At 40.2% G+C, this 19,452-nt stretch overlaps 1 protein-coding gene across 16 annotated transcripts in view; it reads right to left on the bottom strand.

The window, feature by feature from the left end:
* Positions 1-19,452, bottom strand: part of afdna (afadin, adherens junction formation factor a) — a 118,222-nt gene that overhangs the window by 23,013 nt on the left and 75,757 nt on the right. For all 16 annotated transcript variants that reach the window (XM_063494949.1, XM_063494950.1, XM_063494951.1 and 13 more), the window contains 3 exons: positions 16,109-16,189; positions 2,214-2,279; positions 2,052-2,125 (listed from right to left, as the gene is read on the bottom strand). In XM_063494949.1, the coding sequence (XP_063351019.1) occupies positions 2,052-2,125; positions 2,214-2,279; positions 16,109-16,189 (221 nt within the window). The remainder of the gene's footprint in view (positions 1-2,051; positions 2,126-2,213; positions 2,280-16,108; positions 16,190-19,452) is intronic.

Genomic DNA, 19,452 nt, shown 5'->3' with positions numbered 1-19,452 from the left:
GTAGAAATACAACATTACAACGTTTTAGGCAAACAGGAATTTATAATCTGCATCTGCGATTCATACCACAATCAGATGAATTAAGATGTATACATAAATTTAAATTTAACTGGCTGTTTTTTCTTAGACAAACTTCAACTGTGTGACTTGTGGTTATGTTTATTTTGGCTTATTTAGTGGCAGTTTATCAGGTGTTTGTTTTTTGGATTACTTTAAACACTTCAGGGATTTAAAGCATGTCAGACAAGAAGACCTGACCTGTGTCTCTTTTTAGTTTGTTACTGAAGTTGCTATGGTGCGGTTTCCTTGTATCCACGTGATAAATATAATCTGAATGTATTGTACTAACTTAAGGCATGGTGTTTTTTTAGCTTCAAAAGTAAGAAACATGTCCAAGGCATTTTGGTTATGTAAGGCAAAGCGTTTAAGATATGACACATATAGAAAAGAATGTGATTGTATAAGACTGAGACCACAGAACGATGAGGTACTAACACGGGATGAGGACATGACTGGAAAAAAATAAAAAAAATCAAAGTACCTTTTTTGGTAAAAGAACGTGTAGACAGACAAGGTTGTATTTAACACCCAGGTGGAGCTATAGAGGTTTATTCTAAGTTATGCTAAATTATAAAATAAAAGTTTTGAGATTTTAATTTTGTACCAATTTTCTTTCAGCTTCATTGTCAATGTTGTTTCAAATATCATTAAAGTTTGTTAAAAAGGAGCAAATTCTCACAAGGTGTTTCATGTTTTGCCTGAAAAGTTCCGGAAATGTTGATTGAACTTCACTAAAACACAAATTTCATATCATGTAGACATAATGGTCTTAATAAGCTTATGCACCAGAGCCTCCTGATGCTTGTTGGTCGAGCACATTGGGGTTTTTTTTTTTGTTCAAATAAATACATTTTGAGTGGGAAGTCTGGACAGCTCTGCAGCCCCTGAAAGCACTGCTGTGAGTTAATAACGGGAAGAACAGGTAAAACTTCTGTCTGTATGCCAAGCTGCCTTTACTATGAACCAGAGGAGGCAGGGATTATATTTGTCACTACCAGAGACACGCTTCATTCCAACTTTGGCTCCAATGCTGATGTGTCACTCAGACACGCACAGGATGCCTGCTATTATCTGTTACATGTCCCTGTGTATGGAGCTTTAACCTAATCCTATAAATAGTTGTAGGGCAGAAGCTAATGAGCCATGAGTGTTTGACTGGAAGTGATTCTGGGAATGTAACATCAGCCCCTTTGCGCTGAGTAGAAAACAGGCTCCAAATCCATATTTGGAAACATCACAGCTTTACATACACATGTATGTCTGACAGAAAGGGTAAAAATCCCTTAATCTCTACTTGCTGGGAGTTAAGATTACCACGCTATGATACCATGGCAAAAACTTGAAATCTAGAAAAATAAGTTAATTGCTTTAGCTGCTACCTGCATGCTAAAGCAATTAACTTAATTATCTGTAAATCCAGTTTGACTCTGGGTTGTCACACTGCAGGTAATAACACTAAAAATCAAGCCTGTGCATGTCAAGCAAGAGGAATATCAGGATTAATCTGAGTGGGGCGTTAGCCACCGCGTGCTCTGGTGCAGTTTCCAAAACACACACACACACACACACACACACACACACACACACACACACACTTTTTCTGCTCGAGCTGCATGTTCCAGACGTGCTGGAAAATCCGTGTGTTTACAAGGACCAACGGGATGCAACGACCTCAGGATGTCTTAACCCTGAGGTCTCCGAGATGCGGTCTTCTGAAAAGTAAATTATCATGCTGACGTGTCGCTGAATGTTTTCTGCTCTTAAAATAGCATTAAATGTCAGTTTCATCATCTCGTGACCATAAATGCGTCACTACAGCGCGGTAGGTGGTTAAATATATAAAAAGAAAAACACTATTTACACCCTGCTGCTTCTTTGGGGCGAATCATCATCGGATGTCATAAAATTGTAATTATAATTTGCTCGTGTGTGCTCAGGATTTCCCAAATTATTTCTGTGGATTAAAAAATGTTGCTGTACAAGTTTCTCACCTCTCTTGCGATAGGCCGACTAGACTCCGCCCATCAACACTCAACAACTGGTCACCTGCCGCCAAACGACCATCCTGTGTAAACACAAACAGTCGCACACTCACACATAATGATCACATCCTGATTCTTTCTCCTGTTTTCCGTCGTAGTTTTCATACTGACCATATCAGCTGCTCCGCCTTTGACAACAGACTTGATGTAGATGCCCAGCTTCTCCTGACCAGCACCCTGCAGAGAAAAAAACGACACAGTAAGTATAAAGTTCATAAACCTGCGGGTGAAAAAGCTAATGGTTTTCATAAGTGCTTCAGTTTTTTTCCAGTAACTCGATTCACTCCTAACACAAAAAGTAGACACATACAATTACTTCAATTATTTACTCTAAGTAGGGAAGCACTTTGAATGCTCAAACTGAGTAGAAAGGCCCTATACGAGTACTGGTCCATTTATAATTTTCATTTCATCCGATAATGCTTATAAGTTACGACTGGATCGGGTGATCCTGAACTCATTTGAGCTGCTACCGGCTCAGGCTGGGAGAAGATGCATTTAAATGCCACCACAACATGTTATTAACCCCCACAGGGTCACAGCACGTGGCTGCATCTCTCTGAGCCTGATTCTGCTGGTGGTTTCTTCCTGTTAAAATAGAGTTTTTCCTTCCCACTGTTACCAAGTGCTTGCTTAATAGTTGGGATTTTCTGTCTAATACTCTGGAGTCCATGCACTGCAATAAAAAATATTTTAAGGTGACTGTTGTTGTAAACTGGAGCTACATAAAGTAAATAAAACTGAAGAAGAAGAAGAAGACAGTTTCATTCTCATGATGAATTCTAGACGATCAGATGCTCCCTTGATGTTGTAGCATGAGGGATAAGAATGCAAACATCTCAAGTGGTTTAAACATTTGCACAGAGCTGTACTTAATCTCATAAGTGTGTCTCCGTCCTGCCTTTTTTCAACCTGCCTATCTTAGCCAAGAAAGTCAGGGAATTAAAGCATCCATCTCAAGAACTGTTATACAGTCCAATCCTAATGTGTTGAGACAGAAACGGTGACTGAAGGTCTGGACCTGGTAGGAGTCCAGGATCAGCGGGTTTTTAAACACACGTTTAGATCTACAAGTTGATGCTGAACAGAACCAGGCTGGATTGCAAAGCTGTCATTTCCTGAACAATAGCAAGTTCACTCACATGTCAAACTGAAACTCTTCAAGACATTTACTGCAGTCAAACACACTCAAAGGTGTTTCTCTCCCACACCCCACTTTCCCCTGCTTTGCTGTACGCCTGTAATATTTACAGCAAAAACAATCACATCTCTCCACAGGATTCAGCACAGATTTATTTTGTGTCAAAACATTTTCTTTAAGTCAAATCTTTTCTTTACAAAGCATAGCAACAAAGATTTTTTTTCCAAACCGAAAGAGGGGGGAGGACAAACACGTGCTAGTGTCAGTGTCAATGTGCTCACAAAGCCCAGAGCTTCTGTCGATGTGTTCTGACTGTATGTGTGGTTTTCCTGTGAAGTGGAGAGCGCTGGCTTGCTATCAGACGTATCGCTATCACACGCTTTCTTTACCATCATGGCATGTTTATCCTTGGAGTTTGTGCAACTGTTGAACCAGAAACCATAAAAATATCTCAGCAATCTTTCTTTGTAGAGATCGTGCTGTGCAAAGTATGAAACTATTTTCCACCGCCAGCACTTCAGGATTTTCTTAAGTGAGGATAAATTAAGAAATGTTCTCTTTTTCTTTTAAGAAGCAAAGAAAACATATCTGACAATCTTGCTGATAAAAGACTGGAGACAAGTCTTCACACTTTCAAGCAGGTTTAAGAAAATACAGCTTAAAAGCGACCCAAAACATCACAAGAAAGGTTCAAACGCACAACCTCCACATTAACAATCACAGCATGACTATAAAGTCACTCATAAAACTGTGAAGTGGATTAAAAAGACTTCTAATTGCTGCCATTTGTCAGACCTGGCAACGTGGCACAGTGTGTCTGTGTGAAGCCACGTCTTATGGAGAAAAATAAAAAAAAAAAAAAAAAAAAAAAAAAAAAAACAGGGGTTGCACTCAGGTTAACAGCTCTCACTGCTTGCAGGTCACTTTTATGAACTGATTCATCAGCTGTGGTTAAGAAGACAAGGACTGCAGAACAAACCACAAACACCTGGAGGAACGGAGACATTTCAACGCTAAAGTTTACCCTAAAATTCACCCATTTAGGGCTGCTCATCACCAGCCCATCTTGGCCTTCGATGAATTAGCACTCAGGTTTGTTGCAGGCTATGGTGACATTATCCTCAGTTGCATGCACAGACAAGTACTGATTTTGCTAGACTGCACTAAAGTTGTGGACTGGAGAACCGCACCATTAATCCCAACACAATTCTGCTCGGTCTTTTCAATTTTAGCTCTTCATAAGCTCAACGGTGCGGCTCTCCACAACAGTCCCAGTTTCTCATGTACAAACTTAGGATTTTAATGGCCCATCAATGCCGCAATGCATTACTGCACTCACAAGTTTATGAACTAAAGTGGACGTCTAAACTAAAAAGCCAACGTAAGGAGATGAAATCAAGCCCTCACATCTCTACTGTTGCCGTCAGAGAGAAACCAAAGCAGTCACAATGACTGCAAAACTCACAAGTCAGAGAATGAATTTGAAAACTAAAGCAAAAACAAATTTTTATTTTGCATACCTATTTATCTGGTTTTTCTGAGGTCAGGGCTTTGCACACTGGATAAACAGGCCAGAAAAAAAGTAAATTTAATTAACTCTTTAAGCAGCAAATTGAAAATTTCTTACTTTACCATTGCCCCAATGATTACCATAAGTAGCTCATATTTCCTCGAAATTTAGCAGGTCAACCAGAGTGCCTGTTACTGAGAAGTTTGTTGACTATAAATGATTTCCTGCAGAAGGAAACAACTTCTGAATATGTGGAGACATAAAAAAGAAATGTAGCTGCTTTTAAGTAACAAAGGCCTTTGTGTTGCCCCGTCTTCTAAATGAGAGGAATGTATGCCAGAGCTTTCACATATTTTGCCCAAATGTGTGTGGACTGTGGATGAAAGCCTGTTATTGAAGTCTAGAGCTTATGCATGATAATTACTAGTATATTTTAAAAGTGCATAATTTTCCCTATTTTTACTCCAATGACTAGCTCATTTAAATATGCACTTAACATTGAGTGAACAGATCTGTGTTCTTGTTTCTCCAGCACAGACCCTCAGGCCTTGAAACCATTTGAGCCATAAGGTTTCAGCTGTGTGTGCGTGCGTGCGTGCGTGTATGTAATAATGAGGCTGCATTCATGCAAGCACGAATTTCCTGTGACTGACATTAAGATGAGAGGAGAACAGTGAATCATTCTGACTGTCTCATGTCTGTTATACATTACAGGCGACATTAAAAGAGTGTCTGTTTCAGACGGAGCCAGGCCTTCATGCACTGATCCAGAATGAGGCCCAGAGACATTTGCGGGAATTCCCTCGATCCCTAGAGGATATCTGGGGATTTTTTTTAAGGAAAGATAAGAGGGTCGTACAGCGGGGTTCAGAAGGGCTGCATCGGCTTCAGCTCGTGTCTGATGACTCCAACTGACTACAGCAGCACGTACAGGACGCAGCACACAGACTGAGGAAGTAGTTAAGGTACAGCAGCTGAGATGTGCTACTGTGGAAGTCGATGTGTAAAGGTCAGAGATCAACTGACGAGTTGCAATTAGTGGAGGTGCAGACCTTCACAAGAATGGCAGAGGCAGAAACATTATTCACTGCAAATGTTATATTTACACTTTTATTGATGTTTATTTATAAAGCACTTTTAAAAGCAGAGCAATTATGGACCTGGGTCGCTCCACTTGGAACTGTTTGCAATGCCCACCTGCTGCCATACTTAATCGGTCTGGTCCCAGAATACAACCATTTGGCAACCAGTTAGGTTGAGTCTCCCATTGCAAAGAGAGGTACTTTATTATTATTATTATTATTATTATTGTTGGCACTTATCTGCAAACCTGTGCGAAGGGGGATTACAGAGGGATTACACTCCGACTCAGACCCTGTTTGTTTGGAGACAGGTGTCCTGTGCCTTGTGACTGAAAGTTGCAGCCCAGGGTTGAGTGCGCAACACCCGCAAGCTTTAAGTAACCTCTTGGTCACCACAACTACCTGCAATCAGTCTCAAAATGTAAAAGACTTCAATGAGGATGCCATCATATTTTTTACTGTAGTGTGACAAACACCAAGTGCTGTCAGTTAGGAAGGCTACTTCCTATGTCATTTTTGTTTTAGTAGGTTCATTTTTTCAAAATATTATTCTTAATGACAACAGCACACGTTAACTAAGACTCTTCCATTAGCAATCACCTTTTGTTTTACTTATTTGGTGCTTGGCTTGAGCAGCAGCCTCCTGGCTCCACGCTTCTGGTTCCCTTTTACGTGACTACTAATAAAATCTATTAAATAAACGACTCAGTCTAAACCTCTTTCCTTGTGGTTGGTTAACTTTTTGCCTCTGAACCTAGTGAGCTGGGGTTGTAACAGAGTTTTATCATGCTGTGAAGGCCTCAGACTGGAGAGGCAGGTAAAAGGGTGCATACTTTGCATTTTTGGGTGGAAACCAACTCAAGTGAGTCAATAGAAACGCAAACAGCAGCTAATTAACTGAGATTTTTTTCCTTTTATGCTTCAGTGTACTGGAAGACCTGGGAGGAGCTGGAAGTGCTGAAACCTGAAACCTCATCTCTAACCATTTCAGCTTGGCCTCTAGTGTAGCTATGGAGCGCTAGACATCAGATAATATGACACATTAGAAAAGAAATTGCACCGCAGCCAAAAAATATAAAAGAGATTGATGTTATCCAGGTGGATTCTTTTGTATAAATAAATGAGCACTAGCTGATAAGCTTAAATCCTAATAAGAAGCTAAAAGGCAAACAAAACTCTGTTAAATGTACTGATTACAAATACGAGTCACGGTCTTTGTGTTGTGTAAACAGAAAAGACGAGCAGGCCAACTGCGAATTCACAGGCAGGTTGAAACATGTGCACGAGCAGGTGCAAACAGCAGGTTTGTTGCAACAATTAAGCTATAAAATGTTAATTTTGAGGTGTGTTGCTTGTCACAAGCATTGGGGACAAATCAACACAAATTTAGATGTATAAGAATAACAGATATCTGAAGACCCTTTATTTATTTAGTCCTGTAACGAACCCTCGCACACCAAATAAAGCGCACCTTTAAGAAATCACACCTCTACTAAAGTGAAACAACCCGAAGAAGTCTGCTCTTTTAAATATACTTCCAAATTCAACCTTTATGGAAAATCCAGCCTTTAATATTCAGCCAATTCCAAATCCTGTTGCTATGCATCACACTTCTCAGTGTAACCTACAATGAATCAATGTAATCCTGTCAGGTGCTCTTGTCTTACAAGTTCTAGCCACACAACAAACATGAGCTTGAACATCAGTGCCCCGAGGGTGGCCTTGCTGGCTCCACACTCAAAATCTCTCTGAACTCACACCTGTTAAAGAAGAAAAGCCCATCCTCGGCTCGTACAAAGAACGCCAAGTATCAAAAGGAAAAGCTCTCATCTGCCCACAATTTCATTCTTCCTGGGTGTCTAATGTGAGCTGATAACCCACTAAAAACAAAGCGTTGTCTGTTATAGAGGTAGGACTGCTGTGATATATAACAATTTCTACAGCTCATAAATGAGGTGTATTGCGCATCTGGTAAATGCAACGTAATAATTTAATTTAATAGAGAAAATATTAAAATTAGAGATCCTCCTTTAACTATTTCTGCAATGAAGGTAACGTCTTCGCCCAAAAATAAGGTTTTAAAAGGCGTTTGCTTCTTTCTTTGAAAGTTATCCTTCTACCACCAACTTTCCTGCTGCTGAGTCCTCCAATAGATTTCTAGTCTACTCTTTAGGCACCATGTTTGTCGCTTATGTCTCTGGTAATAATCACTCCTCTTGAAGAGAGGAAAATAAATACGACTCAAAGTGATGTGACATTTTTCTCCTCAGCCATTCTGTGGCTGACTCACACTGAGAAACACATGAGTCACGTACGTCTGATACACATCTGACACAAACTGCTGCTAATGCAGGCTGGCGGCATACCAAAATTACAGCTTACAGTTTGAAAGCATGTCAACCTTTCCGCAGCTTGACTGAGGTTATAAACCACTTATCCACGAGAGGAATTTATGCTCAGCTCACCCTCGCAGGTATGCTTTATCATTTTTAGGTGATTAAGTCTCTTCTCTTGCCTTCCCTGGGCAAGTACAGACTGTTCACTTGTTTGTTCCCAATTCTGATTTTAATTTTGTTGCACCTGTCGGTACAGAGACATTTCTAAACCTTTGCGATTGTTAAATAAATACAAAAATGCTGACTTCAACAGGTTTATAGTAGGTGAACCCACAAGCCAAGATGATGGCTGATCTCAAAAACCCATAACACCTGCGGTTACATTTCTTTTGCTTACCCCTGTATTAAACAGAGACAGTGATGGAAGATGGGAAAGTAGTGAAATAGAAGCTCAAATCTGCAGGTCAGAGCACCCTGGTAACTCAAAAACTGTTCAAGGATTTTGTTCTGTCCATCTCAGATTATCCTATGTATATCTACGAAGTTCAGGGTCTCAAATAATGGTGAGATGCATATATTTCAGCTCCAGAAAAGTATTTTATTGCTGCCGGAAGTAGGGTGTGCTTTTTGGTGAGACTGCAAATTGTATTAACTAGTGCCTGTATCTAGCATTGTAAACTGCAAAACTCTGAAATTAAAAAAAAGAAAGAAAAAAGAACAAGTCCTCAAGGAACACAAAGCCACAGCTAACACTAAATGATATTATAGTACTTTGAAGTAATTTAATGTCCTCTAATAACTTCAGAAAACCCTCAGTTTAGCAGACATGACAACCAGCATTTAAGAGGGAAGATGGATGGCCGGATGGATGGATGAACTGAACATGACTGATTCGCTGACAGACGGATAGATGGACGAATGGACTGATCAGCTGACAGATAGATGGGTGGATTGACTGACTGATTCACTGACAGATATACGAATGGAGGGATCAGCTAGCAGACGGGTGGATGGACGAACGGACTGGCTGACAGACGGATGGATGGAAAGATAAATGGATGAATCGGCTGACAGATAGAAAGATGATCGGATTGATTGACTGACTGATTGACTGACAGGAGGATGCATGGATGGAGGGATGGATGGCTCGGCTGTTAGACCGATGGATGGAAAGACCGATAAATGGATGGATCAGCTGAAGGATGGATGAACTATTTTCCAGTGATTTTGCAGAAGGATAAAAATGGAGTTTGGGGCCTGAATACATCACGTGGTAAATGCAGAAAGCTGTAGTAACCAAGCTAAAGACTTGCCAAAAAAATATTTTATTTTATTTATGTATTTATTTTTTGTTTTTAATCCAACAGGCACTAGAAATAAATGCAATTCAAATTTTAAAAAAGCAAAATGCTGAAATAACACCAAAACTACAAAAATGTAAACAAAATAAGTAAAAGAAACAATGAAAAAGCCCTAGCCTTTTACAAGTATGGCTCAGTTTTTCCCCACACAGATGTGCCAAAATGTGACTACATAGACTTCATAACGAGCGCCAAGGTGAACAAACGCTCTCCTTCCACACCTCGTAAACACCTCCTGCCCAACAGGAAAGCGAATGCATGTGTGTGTGCGTGCGGTACATCCTTTCATTGTTCCAGCCCTTAGAGGGGGACGCTCTCATGCTATTGTTCCACTTCCAATACGCTTCCATCAGCTAACAAACAAACACACACAACTAAAGCTTCAAACATTGCAGACTCAATCCTCCTCCTTTTCAGTTTATAGCTCATTTCTCAAGCCGCATAACTCTGGTTCAAGTGCCAAACTTTTAACTGTTTAAACCTCTATTCCCTGTCTGTCTGCAAGTGCACACAAAAGGCAAAACATTTGAAAGAAAAAAAAATGTTTATAAATTAGTTTCCTAGTAATGTAGGGATAACAACGTATCATCGGCATGAGCTTAAATGTTAGTTTTTAATGTTAGTTTCACACGTCTCCAGAATGTATATTTCAAGTTTCCATCCAAAATACCACACATTTTATTGAATCACGCCTCTGGTTTTGAGCCCCAATGTTAACTGTCTGAACTTTTAGACCAAAGTGGAACAGCTGCAGGCTCCGCCCCTTTCAGAAGACGGTATGAGTGACGGCCAAAAGTTGCCAATGAGAGCACAGTAGCTCACCTGCTGCCAAAACAGACCTGAATGAGACACTTTCTGGCTTTTAACTTTTCAGATTTCTTGTAAAATTGTAGTAATAGAGTTCATCAGAGAACATCATGGTTCCAAAAGTCAGCGGTGCAGGGCAGCTGCTTGGTAAACGGCCCGAGTGTGTTAGCTGTTTTGATGGTAGTTAAGGGCCTGCATTGACAAAATAATTCAGTCACTCAGTTATCTGAAAACAGGAAATTTTAAATCAACTCGGACTGAACCACAAACCCCTGATGAGGATTGTGAACAAATTCTATAACCTCCACTATCTAATCATTTTTAATATACACATATAATTATTGAAAATTGAGACATTTCCTCATAAGCGTTAATCAAGCTCAACTTTAACAGTTGATGGGATGTATCAACCAAAGCAGTATAAATGACCAGATTTTTGACTGGAGATTGGACAAGCTCTCCTGTATCAAACACCGTCCCGTCTCTGGGAATCCTCAATTACGACACAACACAAACATTATTTGGTGTTTTTAAATCTGTACAGAGAGGATGTTCTGTTCCTTTCTTTCGCTGATAAAGGAGTAAACACACCAACGGACAACGAGAGGAGGGCGAAGAGGAGGAGGGGAGCGAGTGTTTCCTCAACTGTAGCTGGGAGCTGCCCGGAGGGAAGGCAAACACAATACAATAAAACACACGTGTGTGGGTTTGACTGATGTAGTACTTTTAAGGATGCTAATCTGCTCTCCACACGTTTGTTCCACAGAGACAAAGGGCTCCAACAACATGACCAACATGTAAAGGTTGAGAGTTCAAATAGAGCAATCACTGATCGACATGCAGATTTTATGAGCTAATATTCCCATTTTACACCAGAATTCTTATCTAACATTTAAACTGAGCTGAACTGTCAGACCCCCTACTTACCACATAAAAAAGAAATTCTTCAAGTCTAATAAAATATTTTTGGGAGATTTCTGCAAAATCTGATTAAGGAGTCTTCTTTTAGACTCTACATTTTAAATCAGGCCACAAATTTAAATATGGCTGAAGAGCACTTTACCCTTTTTTCTTTTTCCCTTCTATTAAAAAGAAAAAACACCGTTTTTTTTTTTTTTGTTTAACCATTGACAGAACGGCATTGACAGCAAACGGTCAAGAGTGATGGACCAGCAGGCCATTGCACTCGATAAATCCAGGAATATTCAACCAGCTGCTTCATTAGCATGTGCTTCTAAATAAACTAAATTTACTCATGTCCATCTAAAAGATTGTTACCAGCACAAAAGGAAAAAGGAAACTTCCTCCCTCACGTACATTATGATGGTATTTAATTTACTGAAGTACACCTACTATTTTTTTTGTATATCAAACAGTGAGATTTGAGCCAGGAAAAACCCCAATAAGGTCAGCATTTTAGCAGAGTGAGTCTATCGTACATGAAACGCAACACCGTCTTAAATCAGGTTTACATGGATGCAAACTTACAGACCACCTTTCAAACCTTTTTTTTTTTTTTTTTTAAATCATAATAACATCAAAGCGAGTAGACAGAAACAGTCTCTTTGCCTTTAAAAAACACAAATGACATAAAAAGAGCAGTTACCTGGTCTTTCCTGCCCACCACAGAAAACCACATGTTGCAGCTGCTTGTTATCCAGACCAGTTCACACTGGGGACATCCACAGCGGAGGACACACACACCCGCACCAACTGCACACACCTGTTTTTTCCTTTTCTTTCTTTCCTTCTTTTTTTTTTAAAAAAAAATCCCAGAGAACAATTCAACCTGCTAACATGAACCGACAAGTCTAAAACCTCCCAGCAATTACACAGACTGAGCGTAATCCATTGAGCTGAACTTTTAAAATCACTGTTTACGGACAGAAATGCGGGATAAAAAAGGTCCTGTATGTTAAGCAAAGACGTGCAGGAATCTTTCTGCTCTTCATTCTCAAAGGTTTGACCGGGAAAAAGAATAAATCTTAATATAGAAAAAGTGTTATAATAAAAACGAGCAATATAATTTTTAAAAGTTGCCCAACAGTCCAGTGTGTGTTGCAGTAAATTCCTCAAATGTTCCCAAGAGCTCCAAAATTCCTCCACGGCGTCCTAATTGCAGAGTGTTTGTTAAGAAACAGAAAATTCAGACAGCGGTCCAGAGGTGAAGTGTCGGCTGGGACGCCAGCTGGTCGGACTGAGGTGGAGCGCTGCTTCAGCTCCACCAGGCAAATACCACACACGCGCACACAGACACACACACACACACAGAGTTATATAATAGGACAGAGCTCAGCCCAGTTTACCCAGAATTTAGGCATCTGTTTGACAAAATTCACTCTACCTGCCTTTCCCATCCCACATACACACTTCTCTGCCACTCTCTCAAACATCCACACAGCTCTGAAAATAAACAGAGCAAGGAGGTTTCCTCAGTACATCCTTCCTTCCCACTCTTCCCATCCACACACACACACACACACACACACACACACACACACGCAGAGTCAGACTGCACACACACAGGAAAGCTCTCGCCTTAAGCAGGAAACTTGCTCCAATCAAAAGAAAGAAAGAAAATCATTATGTTTTGTACAGAGAGCAAACTGTAGTAGTCTTATCTACTCATATCCTCTTGCATGGATGTATACTGGTTTGACACTGCTGTTCTGTATAAGATAAGCTACAGTATACCGAGGAACCCAGTTAAGGGGAAATCTTGGTGATGGAACAGCCTTAATGTAGAATTATGTAACTGTCTGGCCTGAAAGTGAAGGGTTTCCCCTGAAGGAAATTTGTTAGTCAAACTGGACACCCAACTGTGTCTCACTTCTCTTTGCCATTTCAAATTATAATCAAAGCCATGTCGGACACTGTTGGGGGCTCTGAGGTACATGCTGTTCATGTTTGGCTTGCAGCTTAAAAAAAGTCAGAAAACTTTTTAAATTCGAGAAAGAGAACCGGTGAGTTGATTTCTTACTAACATTAAGAAAGATACAGGGTAGCGAAGCCCTTTCTTGTTGCTATGAAACACTCAGGATGAGTCGCCTGATGATGGCTGTGACATGTAAAATTAGAGGGAACCAGTGGAGACGTGACTGGACTGGAAGATGATGTCAGTTGAATATACTCCACGTTTCACGTTACAGCCTCCCTGTGATGTGCGGTGAGTTTATATAAACTATTTTGGAAGCAGACTTAACATTTTAATTGTTTTCAACTTCAAGTTGTGCAACAGTGTTTTTCCTGGACTTGAATGAAATGTTTTGCGTTTAAAAGCGTTTTTGTTTAAATTTTCAGTTTATCTGAAGCAGCTCGGTGTCACAGTCATTACATTTTACTAAACAGCAGCCTCTGTGGCTGCAGTTCCTCCAGTGTTAATGTAAATGTGTCGTGTTAAAATACTACGCCTCAAAGCTGAAATTAACATGTTTACAACCATCAAATAATGAATTGTGACAAATTTGAAAGTCTGTCAAATTTTGTGGCCCACTGTGTGGATCAACAGTCCAAAAAAGTTTAGCATTTTCTGTTAATTGGCACTAACAAGCAAGAATCTACAGAATCAGTATCTGGGCATTAGCAACAAGGTGACAGTGGCCAGAATGAGTAACTCAAAACTTGGAGACAAAGCAACATGTTTATTACATCCATACTGAGCAGGTATCCAAGCCACATTCATTTTCTCTACCAAAATGGACCTTCGCATTTTCTTGGAGGGCATTCCAGGTACAGTTAGGTCCATAATTTGTTAGACAACAACATATATTTTGTAGTTTTTTCCTCTTTGCAAAACTAGAAATCAAAACAATCAATATGTGATAAAAATAAATATAAGGATAGTTTTTAAACAGTTGGATGAAAACCCTTTGCGGTCAGTGACTGAAGTCAGTGACTGAAGCCCATGAACATCACCAACAGCTGTGTCTCGCCTCTTGATATCTTCTGCCAGTGAAATAGATGTACTGTTGGGTTAAAATCAGGTACCTGCCTTTGCTTTAAAAAAAAACTGCTTAAGAAAATTGGCTTGTGTTGGTTTAACAGTGTGCTTTGGGTCATTATCATTTTGAATTGTGAAGCTCAATCTGATCATTTTGGGAAAGTAGTCCCATACACTTCAATTCATCTTGCTGCTTCTATCAGTAGTTACGTTATCAATAAACACCAGTGACCCTGTAGTTTTTCAGGTCTTTTGGTGTTGCTGAGCTGGTCGCTGCAATCCTTCTTCAAACAATAAACCAGTTTGCTGATTGTTTGGCCACTCCTGATGTTTTTGCCAACTCTCTGAAAGGTTTATTTTGGTTTAAGTCTTGTGACACACTGGCATCTCATTGGTCCTTATCTAAAAAATTACAATTAAAGGCTGTAAAATACTAATTCAACACTTGGATTCAACTTCAGATTTTATGCCTGCGCCGTTTGTTGTAAAATAATGAGGGAACCAGCCTCACCTGCACATGAAACTGCTTATCAGTCTGCAGCAGCAACCTTCGGACCTTCTTTTACACTTGGGAAGTTTCTGATTCGTGCTTTCCCTAAAGTAGTTTGCATGCAATCCGACGACAAAAATGAAATGACTTGACAGCTACAAAACAAACCCTCTCCATATGAAGTCCTGGTTATCTAATCCTATCATTGTCTCATGTAAAACAACTATACGATGCAAAGTCAAAACTCCTGCCCCACACTCTGTTTACCTGACTGACTTGAGCATGTCAGGTGATTTACACACACCGATTTAGAACAATTGCTCGCATTTTATGACTGCGCGAGAGATTTACAGCAGGGCAAACTCACAAAGCACAAAATTAACACAGATTAATTTTACAAAACACTTTAAAATAAAGTAAATATAACAAAAAAATTAGCTTGGAAATTGGAATTTCTTTATGGCTGTGACATGGTCAATCGTCCAATCACTTTTGGTCTTGTGAAAATGGGGGACAAGGTATGAAAATGGCTTTAATTCCTAAACAGTTGATGCAAAATTTTTGTCAGGCCACTTGAATTAAAGCTGAAGGTCTGAACTTCAAACTACATATCAACTGTTTCATTTCAAATCCACTGAGGTGGTGTATGGATGCAACAAATTAAGGACCTGGATATTCACATATGCCCAAGTGTATAAACCTCCTGTTCATGTATCTTTTGTTGGATTATTAAGTTAATACTATTATATGTATGTAAGCCAAAATGGCATCTTACACAGACATCTGCAGACTTTCGTACTTTCACCCACACATCAGAGGTGCAGTAACACAAACACACTGACAGACAATGATCTACAGTTAAATTAGCCCCACCGCACAGCCCCACATTCCCTCCCTTAAATCAGCAAACTGCACAGAGCACGTTTTTGTCCGGGGCTCATCCAGAAGTTTCTTTGTAGTGTTGCTGTTTAGTCTCTGCGCTGCTGTCAGACTCAACAGTGAAAGCAGTCTATTTTAAACAGCAGCCTGTTCTGTCAGCAGTGTGTCGCTCAGCCACACACACACACACCACACACACACACACACACACACACACACACACACACACACACACACACACACACACCTCTACAGCCACGATAAAAACATCCAAGTTATTTTGGGGTTTCCTGTCAAATGCATGCCAGTCGTTTACTTTTCAGTGTTAGATTTCATTTTTTAGGAAAAGTTTCCTGCAAAATTTAAAAAAAAAAAAAAAATCCCAACAAACTGAAAACATCTCAGAGCTGCCAAAGTTTGACTTTCACTCTTTAACAAACTTCCAGGTGACATTTCCTACCTTGGCGGCCACGATGCTGAGGCCCATGCCATTGTGCTTCTTCAGGGTTACTGTGACAACCTCCGGCTCTTTCCTCATTGGCTGAAAAGAGAGATGGACAGGAAGGACAAACTGTAAGCGAGGATGTCACCTCTCACTGTGAGCGAATGTGTGGAAAAAGGCCTGAGGAAAGCTCAACACTTCTTTAGCGTGTTCCCTTCGTCTGAAACATGTAGGAGAATAGTGAGAGAATGTAGAGTTAAAAAAAAGAAGAAGAAAAAAGAGGGAGGGATGAGAAAAGGGAGGGAAGGCATGAAGGAGGGATAAAGGGGAAAAGGGGAAGACCGCAGAGGAACCTGTGGTCGCTGGAACCAAGTCAAGAATGAAAACCACTTCATGGCTACCCACACACACACACACACACACACACACACACACACACACAGACACAGCAGGGCTCATTTGAGCAGGGCTGGGTGACTGGGTGGGGAAAGACGGAGAAACAAAGAAAGAGAGAGCTACCGAGGTTTCCCACATGATGAAAAAATATTCTGACAAAGGATACTCCAAAAGCTCATGTCACACTCATACAAAAATATGCCTGCATCGTATTGTCTATTTTTGTTTGGTGTTGTTGTCCTGCATGTCGCTGACTGGTGCTTCAAACTGCAGGAACACCCAGAAACAAACAAAACAACAACCACAAGTCAAGAGAACAACTCGTACACTAAAATTACAGCTACATACCACTCAATCAGGCTGAATTCTATTAGAAAACCGATTCAACTTTCTGCTTGAAGTTTATAAAGAGAAACAGTTCCGATCTGAGGTACAACCTGACAAAGAACACCCGAAACAAACAAACAAAAAATAAAAACCCTCTTCGACTTCTTTGATGCAGACGTGGCCCTACATCAATGATCAGTGTGTGGAGAAGGTTCCAAATTCCTGGGTACTTTCTGAACACCTGGGCTGCCAATGGTTATTAAAAAGGCACAGAGACCAACTCACTTCCTGAGAGTGCTGAGGAGGAAGAAACAGAGCCACAGCTCAGGAGATCACTGGCTGTGCTCTGTCCTCCATACAGGACCTGTAAACCTCCCTCCTCCTTCTTCAGCAGGGTCAGACATATTTGAAGGACCCTCACATCCTCTCCTTCATCTGTTTAACTTGTTGCCCTCTGGCAAATCAAGGACACAGAACCAGGAAGAGCTTCTTTCCAAACCTCAACACCTCTTCTCTGCATGTGCAATAATTAAAGCCAAGTACAAAATTTACTCACCCGAGTTATTAGATTATTAGATTATTGTTAAATCACTGTGTAATATTTGGGATACTCTCACCATTTGTTACCCGACTACCTAACCTTATTAAACATTAGTACTTTTTATATACTTTAGTATATGTAGCAATTTTATACCTAGTACTTTGAGTACTAGTACTTTTTGTATTTACTGCATAAATGATCAAATGTTTATTCTTCATTGTGTCTTAAGTTGTTGCTGTGCTCCAATTTCATTGTACATTATATAATATCAATAAAAGCTTCCAATTCTAATCTTCCTAATACAACCCAAGTCAGTTTGTGAAGTCACTAATTTCTTCTTTCCAAGTTACAAATAAACAAAAACGTATGTCTGTAAATGAAAATGAATGAATCAGTTACAGATTTGAAATATTTTATGGGTTTTTAATTGATTTTTTTTTTTAGAAAAAGACATATTGTTTCTATCATAATCATGAAATACTGCTGCTGTTTACTTCCAAAAACTTTACTTGTGAAGATTTCTGTTGTCCTATTCTTACCTCACCTTCTGTCATTCTCCAGTAAATACAACACTGCTGTAATTTATGTCTCCTGTCCCTGTTCTTTGTCATATCTATGTATGTGTATTACAAAAGGCATGCTCTGTTCATTATAAATTAGCTGGTTAGTCTGAATCTCTCTGAGCTGCTGCTCCACCCTAATAATGTTATTGTTACACATCTGGATCCTGAGGACTAACGCTGTTAACGTTAACTTCACTGGGAATGCCGCCGTGTTTGGTGTTCAGCGTTCTCCTCATCAGTTGAGGTGGATTTAAATTTTTTGGCCAGCGCTCATTGTCTGCACAACTTCACGTTCACACCTTTGTAGCCAGCCTGTGCATGCTAGCAAAACTTCCTGTAGCGTTGCAGAGAGAGACTGCAGCTGGCCAGCTGTTCCACACTAATGCAACAGTGGCCCAAACATTTTTAGATTGCTGTAATTCCGTGCGGATATTTCCACAGGAATTAATCCTGGAAGATGCTTTGATTTGGGTCCAGAGGAATTCAAGCCCTGTACAGGTTATTATCAGGCCCACAATTAGGCTGTGTGACACGCCGCTGTACTGAATACAAGTAAATTAATTAAACTTAATTGATACCCATGTTTATCCATCAGACAAACAAACGAGGTTAACGACTTTAAGCTCTTAGGAAAAACTGCAGAGCTGCACCTCAAATTTGATAAACACATAAAGCTGACTTCAAAGCTGGTCGCAAGGATTTAAACCTAATTAGAAATTACGTACTCAGGCGGCACAGCTCATTACACATCTTTGGCCTCTTCCATCCTTTTCGCTTCCTAACCAGTCACGGTAAGCTGCCACCGCTCCCTGAGGCCTGGTTCTGATCCAAGTCTCTTCCTGTTAAAAGGGAGTTTTTCTTCCCACAGTTACCAAGTGCTGCACACAGGTGAGACTTCTTAATGACATTTCAGTCTTTACATAATGGTATAAAGCACCCCGATGCAACTGTTACTGAACGTTAACTGAATAAAACTCAATATTGTGTCATTTTTCATACTGTACGACTGCATGGGCTCAAACATCACTGCAGGCTCTCCTTATTCCGCTTGTAATTTAGTATCAGACTTTTCCACAGAACCCAGTTTATACATTTATACATATAAAAGCAAACAATATCACATCTTTGACACTAAAGTGGTTGCAGAGCTGGTCTTGTAATGATCGCTTAAGAACTGTCGACAAGGCAGAGCTCGACCCACCAGTCTGCCTGAACACACACCATTAATCACTGTGTGTGTGCGCGCGCGCGCGCGCGTTGTGTGAGACGCCTGTCGAGACTACAGTCATGAAATAGTAGAGTAGGGATAAACAGACCAATTACAGAGGAAGTGGCTGTGTGTGTGTGTGTGTGTGTGTGTGTGTGTGTGTGTGTGTGTGTGTGTAAAAGAAGTCTCTCATTTACTGCTCAGGGCTCCCCAACTTCAGCAGCGTGATTAGTGTTGATTAAATTGTGTGTGCGCTTGTGTCTTGGTGTGTGTCTTATGAAAAGTAAATAGATCCTTCTGAAGTCACTGTAATCTCTGCATTCAGATT

The sequence above is a fragment of the Pelmatolapia mariae genome, linkage group LG15 (assembly GCF_036321145.2).
Source record: "Pelmatolapia mariae isolate MD_Pm_ZW linkage group LG15, Pm_UMD_F_2, whole genome shotgun sequence".
NCBI lineage: Eukaryota > Metazoa > Chordata > Actinopteri > Cichliformes > Cichlidae > Pelmatolapia > Pelmatolapia mariae.
This window is presented reverse-complemented; position numbering and strand designations above follow the sequence as displayed.